We start from the raw sequence: 14,125 nt of genomic DNA, 5'->3' as shown, positions 1-14,125 counted from the left end.
GCTATGTTCTATCTAAAAGGGGTGGACTGGAGCAGCTGGATGTGGTGGGCATTTGAAGTTACCATTGTCGGAATGTGATTCTGCTCGCAAAACCTGTCCGTCCAGGTTGTCCATATCAGGCCGCAAGATGAATTCTGTAGCAGCAACTCCTACCGTATCTTGCATGAGGCGCAGAAGCGCAAGGCGACTGACCAGTTCAAAGAACAAAGAGCAGCAATACCTGGCACACCAGGATAAAGGAGTACTACTGGACTGTGTCACCGCCGCCATCACTCGTCTCATCCTGGTCAAGCTGAAACTGGCTGTATGCAACCACGAAGGGATCGAAAACTGGTAATGTCTGTGCGCAGCGACTACCGGAAGGTCTTGAGAATGTCCGCCATCTTACGTCCAGATTGCGACACAAGGCAGTTAGTTGGTCCCTTGGAGTGCTGAACATGCCGTGATGGGGTTGCATTGCTCAAGACCAGAACCGTTGCTGTCAATGCCGCCAGTGACTTGAAGGACCGGCTACTTCTAAGATCAGCTATTGGAGACTTGAAAGTGGGATTGATCACTGCGGTGGGAATGACACACATAGAAGGTGTACCCGCCTTACCAGTCTCGCCCTTGCAACGGATGCCAGTCGACGGTGGCCCAAACGGGCTGGTCCAAGTCAAAATCCATGGTAGGATGTGTGCTCGGATAGCCCGTACTGAAAAAGCCTGGTTCTTCCAGCCCGTACGGGACACCATAACCACCAACGTCTATGAAGGTGGACATAGAACTGTCGTTCAGATTCGCTGTCGATGCACCAGTAGAGTGCTCAGTATTCCCTGCCAGTGTGGTTGGGCCCTGACTCATTTTGGATCTCACGTCCGACACAATGTGCGGTGGCTCTAGCGGCTTGTCAAGGTCTCTGGGTAACGCCTCCCGTGCCTCCCAAGCCTGTAGAAGAACACGTGCAAGGTACTCAAAAAAGGGGTTCATTTTCTTCATGGCTCCAAAGCGAGCGGCGTAGTTATCGTTCAAGACTGTCCAACTCCTTTCCGCGTGTCCTGCCGTAGGGCGCCTTTTCAGGTCTTGAGCAATGTGAAAGTACGCCGGGAACGGGAAGTGGAGGAGAAGGAACCACTGGTAGCCTTTTGTGAGAGGCGAGTTCATCAGCTTGGTATCGCACTCGAGCATGCGCAATGCGTGGGAGACCACCGCGTCGCGCTGCGTCTCTGTTCGCGGTACGGACGGATACCTGGCATAATGATCTAGCAGACGATTCTTCGCCAGGTGACCCCGTGTTGTCCAGATTGTCATAAAGTGAAGAGGGTTCTCTGGGTTGCAGGAGGCAAAATAATTCTCTTCAATCATCCTTTCGAAAGCAGGCAGACTACCAGCAGCAGGAAGAGGATTTTCCTTGGCCACAATCTTCAACGCAGGGTTTGTAAAGTCTAGATGAAACGAGCTGCGGCGCACAAAATTGCCCAGCTCGCTGCGCACGACGACGAACAGTGCCTCAGAGGGATTGCCGTGCGTGGCCGGCCCGGTCTTCATCTCTGGTTGTAGGTCAAAATCATTCACGTTGAGAGGAATCTTACAGTCCCAGGTGGGAAGCAGATTCGTGGCCTTGTGGTCAGCCATCTCGCAAATCCGATTGTCGAACAGGACGAGCGACCACCACAGTCTGCGGCGCATTTCACCTTCTAGAATAGTACATCTGCTATAGCTAGACTCGGAATGGATACCCATGCGTAGTGCGATACGGATGGCGACGCTTAGGATTGGCGAGAGAGAGCGAGGATCTGTTTGATGTCTAACCGAGATCTGGAGGCGTCAGGGGTTTGCCTGGTGCAGTCTCGATGTGCTTACCAGGTAAAGGTACAAGGCCGTCAAGCAGTCACGGTCACTGGTACGTAGCACCTCGCAGTTCAGGAGGGCTTGCTGGCAGGCAAATTGGTAGCCTTTCAGGAGATCGTCCCTTGACGATCCAAACAGAGTCCGGCACTCGTCTTCTGACAGACTGAGAATGGCGAGGCAATAGATGCTGAACATGAGTGCTTCCAGTGTTGGTGTTATATTAGCCACGTCAGCGGCCGCGTCGATGATCCGCGCCTGCAAAGTGGGAGTATGGGTTACTTTTAGCAGCGGATTGACATTGTCCAGATAGATCTGCCAGAGTCGAAAGATCTCGACCTGACTTGGGTGCAACGTTGACACTTTAACATCAAACTTGCGTGCACCAAACAGAAGGGTTTGACTGCCACCATCGTAATGCTCTTCCCAGGCCTTTCTGAAGACGGCCTCACGGGCACCGAAGCGAGATTTATCATGCTCGTTACTCTTGTCGCTCTCGTTGGTATCGTCCTCTTCGGGATCAACTGACTATCATCTACGTCAGTTGGGTTCGAGAATGAGACTCAGAGTATTCACACCATTTGATTCATAACCCGCCAGAAGTTCCTATAGAGAGTTAGTTACAGACAATGATGACTATGATGGAAAGCTAACTTGGCCTCATATTTTGTCTCTGAGCCCGGGGTCCCAACTTCCGACGAATCTCGTTCCAGTTTCTCATCAATACTTCTCTCATAACCTCCATGGTCTGTGCTAGAAGAGGCCTGTTCCATAACAGAATTGCGCAAGGGCTGAAATTGTATGTTATTCTGGCGCAGCAGATCTTCGTATCTCCGAACGCTTTCCAGCAGCTCCCGCTCGGGAAACCTGCGACGTCGGCGGACTTGTGTTGCGGGCACACACTGCACTTGAGCTCGCACACAATTGGCACAGGGAAATCTTCGGTCACATTTGACCTTGCGTTGTTGACACAGGACGCAGGCCAGGACACGTGTAGGCCTGTTCGTCGCTCGCAAGGACGACCTCGGTGAGCTATGCTCTGGTGTTGACATTTCGACTAGAAGAATAATACGAGTGTCCACAGGCCCGAGACCTGCCAGTGGAGATAAAGATGCCAATCGTCAAGCGGTGCGTAGATGGACAAGTTGGGATTTCCTCTTCATGCGAGGATGAAAGGTGAGTAGGACGTCGGGAGTTAGTAAAGCCCGAGGCTCCGAGCTGCTCGACCCTCTATATGTCACGTGACCGAATAAGGTCCAATACACTATAAGCCGGCTATATGAAGTAATTTGGGTGAAATTATGTTTATGAGGGGATCATCTATTGATAATATGATATTCGTACTGCTAAATAAATCCTAGCACTTTTATCTGTGCTGTGCGTCGAGATACCCCGTAGGCAGACGCTTTAGAGTATATGTTGGGGACTGTCAACTATTCTTGAAAAGCCCTAAGTCCGACTCTGTCAAATTCTAAGTCCAGAGGCAACCAGAGAAAGAAGGGAAGAGAACACGAATATCAGTACAAATTACTGGTAGAAATACTACCAGTAGGATGGCGTATGAGCTGTGGTCTTCTTGAAATATACACGCTCAATAAGCTAGCTACTAGGGCTTCACCCACAAGGGGTTCTTTAATTCTTGGAAATAATTTCCACCTCTAAGCAGAGCTGGTCTGCTGAGTAGATTTTCCAAACACATGGTAGCCTATTGTGTCTCTGAAGCAATCCCGTATGAAATGGTTCTTGCTCTGTTATTCAATGCTTAATTACTGCCCAATTGACTGTTCAAGCGTCGTAGATTTACAATCAAGCATCTGTTGGCTTACAGGCGAGGATTCCGAGCAACCTTGGTATATCCCAGCGCTTCAATGGGCTCGGATCTCGCCCGATACTCAAGGTCTGTTGGTAAGTTAGAAACTAGGAATTTCGAGGAAGCGGACTTCACATGGGATGCTGAGCGTGGAAAGAATCAATGTTTCCCAAGCCGTTGATAGGGTTAACTCTCACTCATTAGCTCGATGATCTAAACATACGTTAATTGGATAAATGAAGCTTTTGCGCCCGTCTAGTGCCTAGACATGCTCGTAAATTTTAGTAGCCATCCAACACAACTCTGAAATATCTGATTGGAGAGAAGAAAACACTTCAAGACGCTAAGAAGGCCGCCATTATCCTGCGCCTGGGTGTGTACATACATACAGTAGCCGCCCAACAACAATCTCGCCGCAGCGACAACATGACTGGCACTCGTAAGTCCTTGGAATCTATTTCTCGCCAAGGGGACACTATAGATTGCCCTGCATGAATTAAAACCCATGACAGCCAGTACAATCTGGTCCTCCGCTCATCTGCAGTCCAACGCGCCATGTTGGCTGTCCTGTTACTGGGGGTAGAATTGCGGCGCAGGTGAGGTAGTGTTTCAGCCTGATGGTCTTGCATCTCATCACATGGAGATAGACAGTGCCGTAGTGCCTAGAAATACTCTGTTGCTGTCCTACCTTGCATCTTGTACAATACAACGATGCGTTCTCTTCCCGGAAGTAGAACTCGAAGTCCCAAGTAAATCCAGCTTCGGTTGTCACTCCTAGGCTTCTTGCTCCTCGCTTCCCACCACCATGGCACACTTTATGGATAATCCTGCGCAAATGGTCCTCTTCTACGCTTTCATCATGGTTCTCTCCATTGCCTCTGCCACCACCGAACTCGTCGGCTGTGGCACCCTCGAGTGCGACTGCCAGGTTGAAAACCGCACCCTGAGCGCCCTCGGCCAAGCGTCCTTCAACTCGTCCTACATCGAAAACGGCACAATGCCCCTAACCTGGACGCTTGGCCTCCAAGAGACACAGGACCCCGACCGGCCGTCCATAGACCTCATAGATCGATCCTTCTATCTCGGTCTGCCACAAAACGTTAGCCTCAGCAACACCACCGCGTTCGGCGGGTGTGCTCTGTTCTTCACAGATATGACTACCCTCCTCAAGTTCAAGTTTGTAGTTCCAGAGAACGGAACCTGCCAGGATATAATGGGTGCAGACTGCGTTCGGGATTTGATATCCCTAGCTAAGCAGGAGGCGAGCCCCGACAGCTCCACGTCGAAGAACCAGACCCTCGATACAGAGGGGTTCTGTCGCGAGCTCGCTGTAGCGCTGTATGACAAGACCCCAAAGTCATGTAATCCACTATGGCTTGGGCGCTCGCAGGAGAGTATCCATGTGGATTGTATGTCTACTGAGTATATAATCCGTGCATCTTGAGGTACAAACTGCTGACTATAATACAGCCCTGACTGGCCCGTCCGCTTCTCGGCCCATCGCAGACTTGCGCGCCTGCCGTCCTACTACCGGGAAGAACTACAGTGTCTCCATGGTAGACAGCTACCAGTCGGCGGTCTCGTACGAAAACCCGGACTTGAACATGACCTTGCATGGTGTGACTCCCGTGATGACGCTGTTTTATCCCAACTCGTTGTCGTCGCAGCAGGCTATGCCGGTTGACGTCCACTTGTCGTGCTTAACAGTAGTAGGAAATAATTATTCAAGTACACTTGCGAACTCGGCCGAGGGGACTGGCGTTCGGGCAGTGAATTTGTGGAGTGCTGTCGGACTGGGCCTGATATCTGCAATGTTCTTATGGTTTTAGAAGGCACTTCGGAGGGAATGGCTCGGAGTAAATGGCAGAGGCGATCTCGAGTATGTGTTTCAATGTCGGGTTCTGCTATTGTACTCTTTCGGGCTTCTCCATTGAGTGTATATTGGCCATCAGGATGACTTGAATCTAAGGTGTCTATTGGCTATTTTCCACACGTCAAGGTATTTTGATGGTTAGACCATATTTGCCGTCACCTGTAGGAAACAACATGGTCAATCAAGAGGCGACATTTACGAGTAGTGGCTAGGTACTCTCACAATGGCCAGATGCTGAGCTTAGGATATGATAGCACCATAGGTCTTGGAATGCAAAACAGCTGAAGACGTCCACATCCTTGAGAACCGCTTTCCGAGACCGTGCCATGGGGAGATAACTCTTTCTGAACGCGATAGATAGCTAAATCATCCATTGACTTGTAGTTTCTGTGATCCGTGTCCAATCAACTAAGCAAGTCAGGAATCAAGTTCCTTGGCTACAGACGACGCTAGTAGCTTCCAGAATTCGTCTTGCCAGCAAGGACGGGCGTTAGTGCAGTTATTGTGCAGATCATCAAGACTTGTTGAATTGTCGTTGGAGACCTGTTGGACGACCCCTGCGCCGCCGTTGCCCAGTTGCCCCGTTGCCCCGTTGCCCTGCTGGCACGCTGCCCCTCCCCGTCACATGACTCTTGCATTCCTCCTTGCTCTCTGGATTCAAAAGCACCTCTTCCATCTGCTATGTTGCTTCGATGGACAATCATGGCGGCCCATAGTCCTCAAAATTTTCCCTTGGTCAACTTTCCCTTGGAGCTGATTCTGAGGGTTGCGGACTATTTAGGATCTTCAGATCTCATAAACTTGATTCTCAGCATTCCCCACGTCGTCCCCCTTCTCCACTCTCGGCATCTACAGGCTAAAGACGAGAGTGGGCACAACCTCTTATATCACATTGTGGAGCATGGGCTTGAACATCTGATTAAACACTTTGCACAATGGATCCAAGAAAGCTCCATCCCCGACTGCGGATGGACTCCTCTCCATCAAGCAGTCAGGAAGGGTGATGAACGGATGGTAAAAGCACTTATTGATGCTGGTGTGGATATATCAGCCCGGGGTAATAGCGCAAGAACTGCCCTTCATCTTGCCTGCGAGGCTGAAGAGGCTAGGATTGTCCAGTTGCTCCTGGACCATGGTGCAGACCCATCCGCGGCGGATTACAACGGACGAACACCCTTGCATGAGGCAGTTGGACGGGACACGATTATCCTCCAGAAGCTACTTAGAAGAGATGGTGTGGACCTTAATCCCCGAGAGATGCTGAATGGGCTGACTCCCCTTTTCTATGAAGCTTGGCTGGGTCGAAGAGATGCTTTCACAGCGCTTATTGACGAAGGAGCAGATGCAGACATTTGTTCAGTGAATGGGGAGACTGTACTGCAGCGCGCAACCCTCGGTAACCATGCTGATATTGTGCGACTATTGCTTGACCGTGGTGTTGATATCAATGCGCAAGATAACCATGGCTACACCGCAGTTCTGGTTGCTGCGATTGCTGGGGCAAATAAATGTCTGCAACTGCTCCTGAAGGCTGGGGCAGATATTTCGGTGGTGGATAATTATGGACGCAACGCATTGCATATAGCAGCTTGGAATGGACGTAAGTCCACAGTCCGGCTGCTTCTGAGAAAAGGAGTTGACTCTAAGGCACTGGACAACTGGGGCTCATGTCCGCTGTGCTGGGCAGTTGAAAGCAGGCATGACGGAGTGATTCAAATTTTAAAACATGCGCAAAAGAACCCCGTTTCGAGGTTTATCGCTACGCTGCCATCATTCCCCTGGCGAGGCAGGGGGAAGAAATCCTGCGCACCGGTGTCCTTTTGTGCCATTGCTCATCATCATCATAGTACTTGATTGAGCGTGCTAGTATATTCAGGGCTATTCAGGGCTCAAGACTTAACGCACGCAGAAATGGGGCCGTCGAACCCCAGGACAAGGAAGAAGAGGACGGACGGGAAGAACAAGCGAAGACAAGATGTAAAACTGGCCAGAAGAATCAACTGGCGAGGTCACTTCCAATGCATCACACTCTTATACTCCTCCTCTGGAATTTCCCTCCCGGTAAACACATCTCTGGCATGAAGTCCTATACCTGGAACAGTCCCATTACTCGCCCTCATCGCCTTCAAGTCCACATCAAAGCACCCAGTAGGAACAGCCTGTGAACACAATGGCCATAGCTCTCCGGTGCACATGTCGCAGAACAGGCCTTCCTTGGTTGAGACGAAATCCGGGCCCGCAGCCGAAGCACTCTTGCAAAGCTCACTGGCCGAGTGGTCTCCATGCTCACTCACTACCACAACCCGATGGTCCGCGAAGCAATCACGGCCGTTCTGCCTGTCTTTCTCAGATCGTTTTTTGACGCCATACGTCGGAGCGGAAAGCCGTCCACCAGTCCACTTTTGCAGCTGCAGGATCTGCTTCGCCGTGGGTTTCTCGTTCGGACCGGGACTGCACATCACCTGTCCGGGGGTTTTGAGGGCATCAAAGCTTGTATCGGTGCCGTCGTCGTTATATTTCAGCGGTGGGTTGAAAATCGGAAGGCAGTTCATCTCGGTCAAGGAGGGATACAGCGAGAACCGGGGCGCGCTGCCGCACATCGTGTCACGGGATTCCACATACTGCTGGACGCGGGCATTGGTGGCTGCAAAATCAAACAAATGGATCCCCGCCCCCTGGGGGAAGTTGCCTGTGGTCTTTCCATTGTCGTGATCGGGCGAGTCGATCCAGAAACACTTAGGTTTGAAGGGGTCACCCCCCTGACGCTGGACGGGGAGGTTGGAATGGTACCACGGGGCGTTGCATTCCTTGGGGACGTCTCCGAAGAAGGCCCAAAACTCCTTGCTAGGTGGCGTGATGTAGATATACGCTATGCAGAGGGCGTCGTCGCCACTGCCGGACACGCTGAGGTACGCCGGCGCGCGATTGTTGCCCTTGTTGATGGGGTCCACGACGATGTCTTTGAAGTTGCCATCGCCGATCTTGCCGTGGCGGGCGCCGCTTTTGAAGCCGATGCGTTCGCCGCTCTCGTCGAACAGCGCGATACTTGGCGTATTGCCGCCAGTCCTAGCGAAGTCGCTGTCTCTGGGCAGTGACAAACCGGCGGCCACGCGGACGACCGTAGACGATTCCGAGGGGTGTGGGAACATTTCTTTGACCATGGGGATCATTGTCAGGGCGGTTACGAGGAAGGCAACTGCGTTTGCTGCCATGGTTGGTGTCTTGGTAGGTGCTTGAAAGTATGAAGAAACTTGTATAACGATGACTGGAACATGATGGGATGAGGGAACAATCAATGATTTATATAGCGATGCTCTGCCCCGGATACCTTCTACATACATAAACTCCGAGTACAGCCTGATATCCTTGGCTCAAACTACACTTGAACAGTTTCACTGTGATATGTGAACCAATCAAGGTATCAGGACTATGGAACGGAGGACGCCCCTTGGATACATATTCTATGTTTTTCAAGCCATTGTTACTGTCTCGGACAAATCCAACAGTACTCGACGATGGGCATACGGGCTTGAAGCACTTTTGCCTGAGCATGTAGAGATATGGTGTTGGTGTTGGAAGCTTCGAGACATCGTCTGTCCTACTCTACCAAATACCCTACTACGTTGGAAGAAGGCCCCCAATCTTGAGCGGCGCAGCTAAATTGACTGTTCACCAGCTCGGCCATGATCCGGGGATACGCCACCAGTTGGGCTGGGTTCGGTTGGTGTCATGTCAACCATGCTATTGGCAGGGTACAATACTCGGCCCTGATCCCTGGGCATCCTGAAACTGGCCTAGAGGTTGCTATACAGTCGTTTCTGTGCCACCCAACTGCGCTCAGGACAAGAATAGACGCACCCTGGTCCCTGGGCAGAACCCGCTTTCTCTAGGTTGGGTTCATCCTTAACTTGAAACTCGGATTACATGCGTGTATATGCAATTCCCTGCTCGGCGGCCCGTGTCAACCTTGTCGTTGGTGCACTTAAAGTTGGAGAGGACAACTAGATCAGCCGACTCAATGAATCGCAGCGGACGCAAACAATGGGCGAGAGTTCATGAACTGGGACACATCACGAAGGGGAGGCATCCAATAAGCTGTCTTCAACCATCTGGATTGGCAACGCTGAGGCCGCTCTATCCCAACAGCTTCAAATATTTTTGTAATCATTTGGCACACAGGCTTTGGTGGCTAATCTGCTTTGACTGACTTCTTTATAGGACACTACAGTGATGGATGTGTGGTATCCCTAAATGGCATATACTACAAAATAACGTGTTCGTCCTCTCTATAACTACTGTCATCACATCTCATCCCACTAAATACGAAAGAGGACGAGAACGCCTCTGTAACATATAAGAGAAGGTGCTTATTGGCCCAGTCAAGAATGCGGCTCGTGGCATCTCTATGGGGAGGCGCTTTGTCCACATAGTCCTGCCCCGAGCCTGTGCGTTGCGAAATACTACTTCAGGGTCCGTTTGGGGCCCAGAGGGTGCAATGCTCAATACCGCGGCCGGACCGAGGGTAAGTAAGTAGTCAATTAAACCCGACCAGTGAGGTCTCCATCTCGTTCTTTCCACGCAGCAAAGAAGTCACAAAAGGTCCAAACGCGCCAAATGGCATCGTTCAGTTCCTTCGAGCGGGTCGAGCACGGGTTCAGAAGTGCACTATAGGACTCCCTGCGGAGGACGGTCCGGCAGTAGTACAAGAGGAGACTCTTGAAGTGGACGAGTATGCGGAGCTCTTGTCGGTAATGGCGCAGGTAGAGATTGACATGGAGATTCTGGCCTCCGGGCTGCGTCTGGCTTGCGTAGACCCGGTCGGAGATTTCGCAGTGGCAGCGAAATGCTGTGGGCCTGGTTTGTGCGGCAGCGGGTAAGTCTCCAGCTTTGACCGTGCTTCGGGCTTCACATGAGTGACTCGTTGCTCGACCTATAGACGGTATCGTTCGCTAAATGGGCCTGAGAGCACATTCTCGCCAGCTCGCTCTCACTGCCCAACAAGTCTGTCTCAGCGAACGCCACCCTCGGTAACGGTGGTAGGGACTTGTCCTCCATCGTATTCCTTAACACTGGAACTGCCCGGTTGGCCTGTGTCGTTTGTGCCATTTGAATTGAATGCCAATATATGCCCAATCCATTTAAATTTTAGCCCAAACGACAAGACGACATTTCAGAGTCGGAGGGGTAAATGCTCGACATACTCAACGTCGCCACTTCTCTGACTGTTGTAATACTGATCAAGTCATCCAGGTGACTTTTGTTCTTTTCACAGCGGACGGAGAACTTGGATCGTGGCAGGTAGTTTGGAAACATTTGCATTGGCGTAGTTCGAGGGGTTTCCATCTCCTGACACTGACATCGAACAGGCTCAAGCATAATTTGCAAGATATCGGCCCTGTATCCTGGATGGATGGCAGGTTCAGCAGAAAGACGATAAGCACGGAATGAGCAGCTCTCTGTACAATCCACTGTGAATATAGTCGCCGTTTCTCTTTCTCCGGGAGCTCTTGAACAATCTTCGAAATTGCGCTATTTGGTCTCTCTTCGTGGGCAGTTGGCTGTTCAATCAACTCCCACACTTAACGAGCTCAATCGCGGCTCGACGTGCATTCAATTCCGTGGATGTCTGTACTAACATTACAATCCACTTAATAACCCCGCAAGATGCGAAGGGAGCCAACCGTACATGCCTGTTTGGCGCCGAATAATCAATATCTTGTTAATTGCTCTCTAGCCTCGTCAAGCCTCGTCAAGCCTCCAGCTTGGCCCGGGCATGCTAGCTGTAGGTCTGAGCCCCGACATAAGCACCTAGTTTCTCCTCGACGGACCCTTATGCAGGGAGTTGATACTCGAGAAACGCTGATAGCATGGTATATGATTCTGTCTTGTCCGCGGAGAAGTAGGCTGTCAATACATGAGGGTGCCAATAGGGGTATTCCGTAAAGTGGTGTTGGTGATAGCTTTGGCGCTGTTGGGTGGACGACAGGGGCCTTAGCTAACTGTTGATGGCGAAGCTACCCTGCATGCGTCCATCCAGAGCTCCAAACCTTTCTGGAATTGATTCTATAGCTGCTGATAATTCCATTGGCTATTTCTCTTTAACATTTGCTTGGGCTCGTTCTTCAGATACATTGGTGATCGGACCGCACGGGGCCAGCCTTTGGTAGTTTCAGAACACCAACGGTGTTGGTGTCTTCCGCGATTCCAAATCCAACGTACACAGGGGAGAATTAGGTAAAGGCTTCTATAATCATGGGCAGTAGTCAATATGGAAGGAATGTAGCAGCCTGGCGGAACTTGCTGTAGACCAGGATAATTGAGCGTTCCCTGCACGTTTGAACCTCAGGATGCAAGGCAATGCATCCACATGACCCTTGATCGGTCCAGCGGTGGAGTTAGCAATGTAACAGTCTCTGATGCTCGCTGAATTGGTCTCTTGGTTCCTGTGTCCGAGGTTGGCTTGATTTTGTTCGCGGTAAAACGAGTTGGAATCGAGAATGCGGACGACATTCTTTCTTCCTAAGTGCTTTGAAGGGCGATATTCGACGCCCTACATGAATAGGTGTATAGATCTTCATTAATTCGAACAGATGAGGAGCATATTGTTACCAATAGCATTATGTGGTGTCCCTTGATCCTCGTAGAAAACAGCCATTTCTACCTGATCTGCTGGTCCTGTGTGCCGGTAACAATATCACAAACAGGGAACCTTGAGCCAACTCGGTTGGCAGTCTAAATTTACATCTTGAAACCAGACTATGTTTCACACTAGATGGCCTGGACAAGAACGCTCATGGGCCAGCGTATCGGAACGAAGAAGGCCGCCAAACACCAACGAGCGAACTTGCGATTCTCTCCAAAGAACGAGCACGATCACTATCCACCCTACGGCGCAACACCCAGAATCCTTTCCAAACTCCTCTTGAAAGGGTAACTCTTGAGGGGACAAGCTGCTGGCCCTTAATGTAACATTCGGGGCGAGAAAGAAGGAAAAGATGCTGCCCGGTGTCCGGAGAATAGGTTAAATACTAGTCCTATTTCTGCTTCAGACGTGAGTTTTGATCAACAGCTTTCTCTATACTTTATTCATCCAGAGTTCTATCAGTATCGTCATTGCTAGCGCTGGCTCGATAAGATCTGACAATCCCTGAGCCATCATTGTGCAACCAGCCCAATCCAGCCATGTATACACCTTTCTTTCAAAAGCTTTACCTGCTCCTTCTTGTGGGACTCTTCCTGACGTGGCAGGTTCTGACCCATCCGGTCCATGGGTGAGATTGATTCCTCCAAAGGCGTTCAAATAAGATCTGCTGACCTCTCCGAGCAGTGAAAACCATGCTCTATCCTTGATAAGCGCAACCCTCGAGCCTTCTGGACCCGCTGCACTTCATGTCAGGGGAGGCAAGCTATGCGGCCTGGCTTGTGGACGAACAAAGGGGGGAAATGGAGAGAATGACAGCGGCGGTTCGCCCAGGGGTGGGAACAATATGCAGCTTCAACCCCACAACAACCAAGGAAATCCGGCCGCCATCGGTGCAAATAGCCAAACGTTCGCACTTTACGCCGAAGCAAAACGTAATAAGAATTTCTTTGTGCACACGGGCCAGAGCAAATTCTGGGAAATCAATCGGAGCCAGCGCCAGGTGTACTCGACGGGTGCCTGCACCGGATGTACCGTGGTGGTCGTCGCGTCTGGAAGAGGCATTTACTTGCATCATTTCCGACAGGAGTCGGGCAACTCGATGCCCTTTGCAAACCCCGATTCGCCGGCGTTTGTCACACACGTTTCGGACCCATTTGATGACGGCATACACGCAAACAGCCGGGCGTTTGACGGCCAGAGGCCGTACATGGTGGTTGCAACACTCCCCGAGTACCGGAATGCAGTGAATCGCCTGGAAGGCATCTTTTCACGCAAGTTCGACGACGGCAGAGTGAGGATACAACCATATTCGAGAAGAATTCTTGATAATGATGAAAATGATAACACCCCGTTTGGGAAGGTCGTCGTCGAGTGGTTGCCTCCTCCTTCCAACGGCGGCGATCATCGGTTGATTGTGCGTGTGGAGGAAAATGTGGTTCTCGATGCACATTACAATGCCGATGGTCAGTTGCTGGGTTAGCATCTTAGGTCATTTCTTGCCTTGGTGCCATGTGGACACCTAAAGTCGTTGAGACTCATCACCTGAAGTGCATCCTTGCCTCTTAGGAATCAGAATCCAATACGCTTCAAGCCCCATCGGTCGTACGTCTGGGATGCGGATGGAATTCAGGGAATCATGTTTTGAAGTTGCTCGTATATCATTTTTGTCCGTTTCGATTCTTTCAATCGTTGGATCATTCTAGATAGTCACATCTAGATACAATTGCAGGATCGTTTTGGTCGTTGTTGCTACTTGTCGTCGCTCCTTTCCTAGCTGTTATGGCTTCCCGAGGAACATTTTGGGCTAGTGTATTCCCTCAGCGCACCGCTTATAATACCACTCTCATCTGAACGGAATGATCCGTAGCTCATCGCCTTGTAGGGCTTAGGGAGTGGTACAAATTCTGGGACCCTTCAGCAGTCCAAGCGCCTCAGCTGGTGGGATATTTTGATAAGGCCACCCGCTCTATCA

The 14,125-nt window shown here is 50.8% G+C and overlaps 4 protein-coding genes across 4 annotated transcripts; 2 read left to right on the top strand and 2 right to left on the bottom strand.

The window, feature by feature from the left end:
* Positions 1–12: 12 nt before the first annotated feature.
* On the bottom strand, positions 13–2,879 carry ALT_6084 (uncharacterized protein; the record flags this gene model as incomplete). Its single annotated transcript, XM_033555661.2, has 7 exons — positions 13–187; positions 249–330; positions 389–510; positions 599–1,797; positions 1,843–2,355; positions 2,406–2,433; positions 2,482–2,879. 7 exons carry the CDS (start codon positions 2,877–2,879, stop codon positions 13–15), a joined length of 2,517 nt encoding a protein of 838 aa, XP_033411552.2.
* Positions 2,880–4,442: 1,563 nt separating this feature from the next.
* On the top strand, positions 4,443–7,201 carry ALT_6083 (ankyrin repeat protein; the record flags this gene model as incomplete). Its single annotated transcript, XM_033555662.2, has 4 exons — positions 4,443–5,046; positions 5,108–5,254; positions 6,292–7,110; positions 7,158–7,201. The coding sequence occupies 4 exons, from the start codon at positions 4,443–4,445 to the stop codon at positions 7,199–7,201; spliced, it is 1,614 nt and encodes a 537-aa protein (XP_033411553.2).
* Positions 7,202–7,519: 318 nt separating this feature from the next.
* Positions 7,520–8,722, bottom strand: ALT_6082 (uncharacterized protein; the record flags this gene model as incomplete). Its single annotated transcript, XM_033555663.2, has 1 exon — positions 7,520–8,722. One exon carries the CDS (start codon positions 8,720–8,722, stop codon positions 7,520–7,522), a length of 1,203 nt encoding a protein of 400 aa, XP_033411554.2.
* A 3,970-nt stretch (positions 8,723–12,692) lies between these two features.
* On the top strand, positions 12,693–13,633 carry ALT_6081 (uncharacterized protein; the record flags this gene model as incomplete). The annotated part of the gene is made up of 2 exons (XM_033555664.2): positions 12,693–12,781; positions 12,838–13,633. The coding sequence occupies 2 exons, from the start codon at positions 12,693–12,695 to the stop codon at positions 13,631–13,633; spliced, it is 885 nt and encodes a 294-aa protein (XP_033411555.2).
* Positions 13,634–14,125: the final 492 nt, after the last annotated feature.

Source organism: Aspergillus lentulus, assembly GCF_001445615.1.
Source record: "Aspergillus lentulus DNA, contig: Alt12, strain: IFM 54703, whole genome shotgun sequence".
Lineage (NCBI taxonomy): Eukaryota > Fungi > Ascomycota > Eurotiomycetes > Eurotiales > Aspergillaceae > Aspergillus > Aspergillus lentulus.
This window is presented reverse-complemented; position numbering and strand designations above follow the sequence as displayed.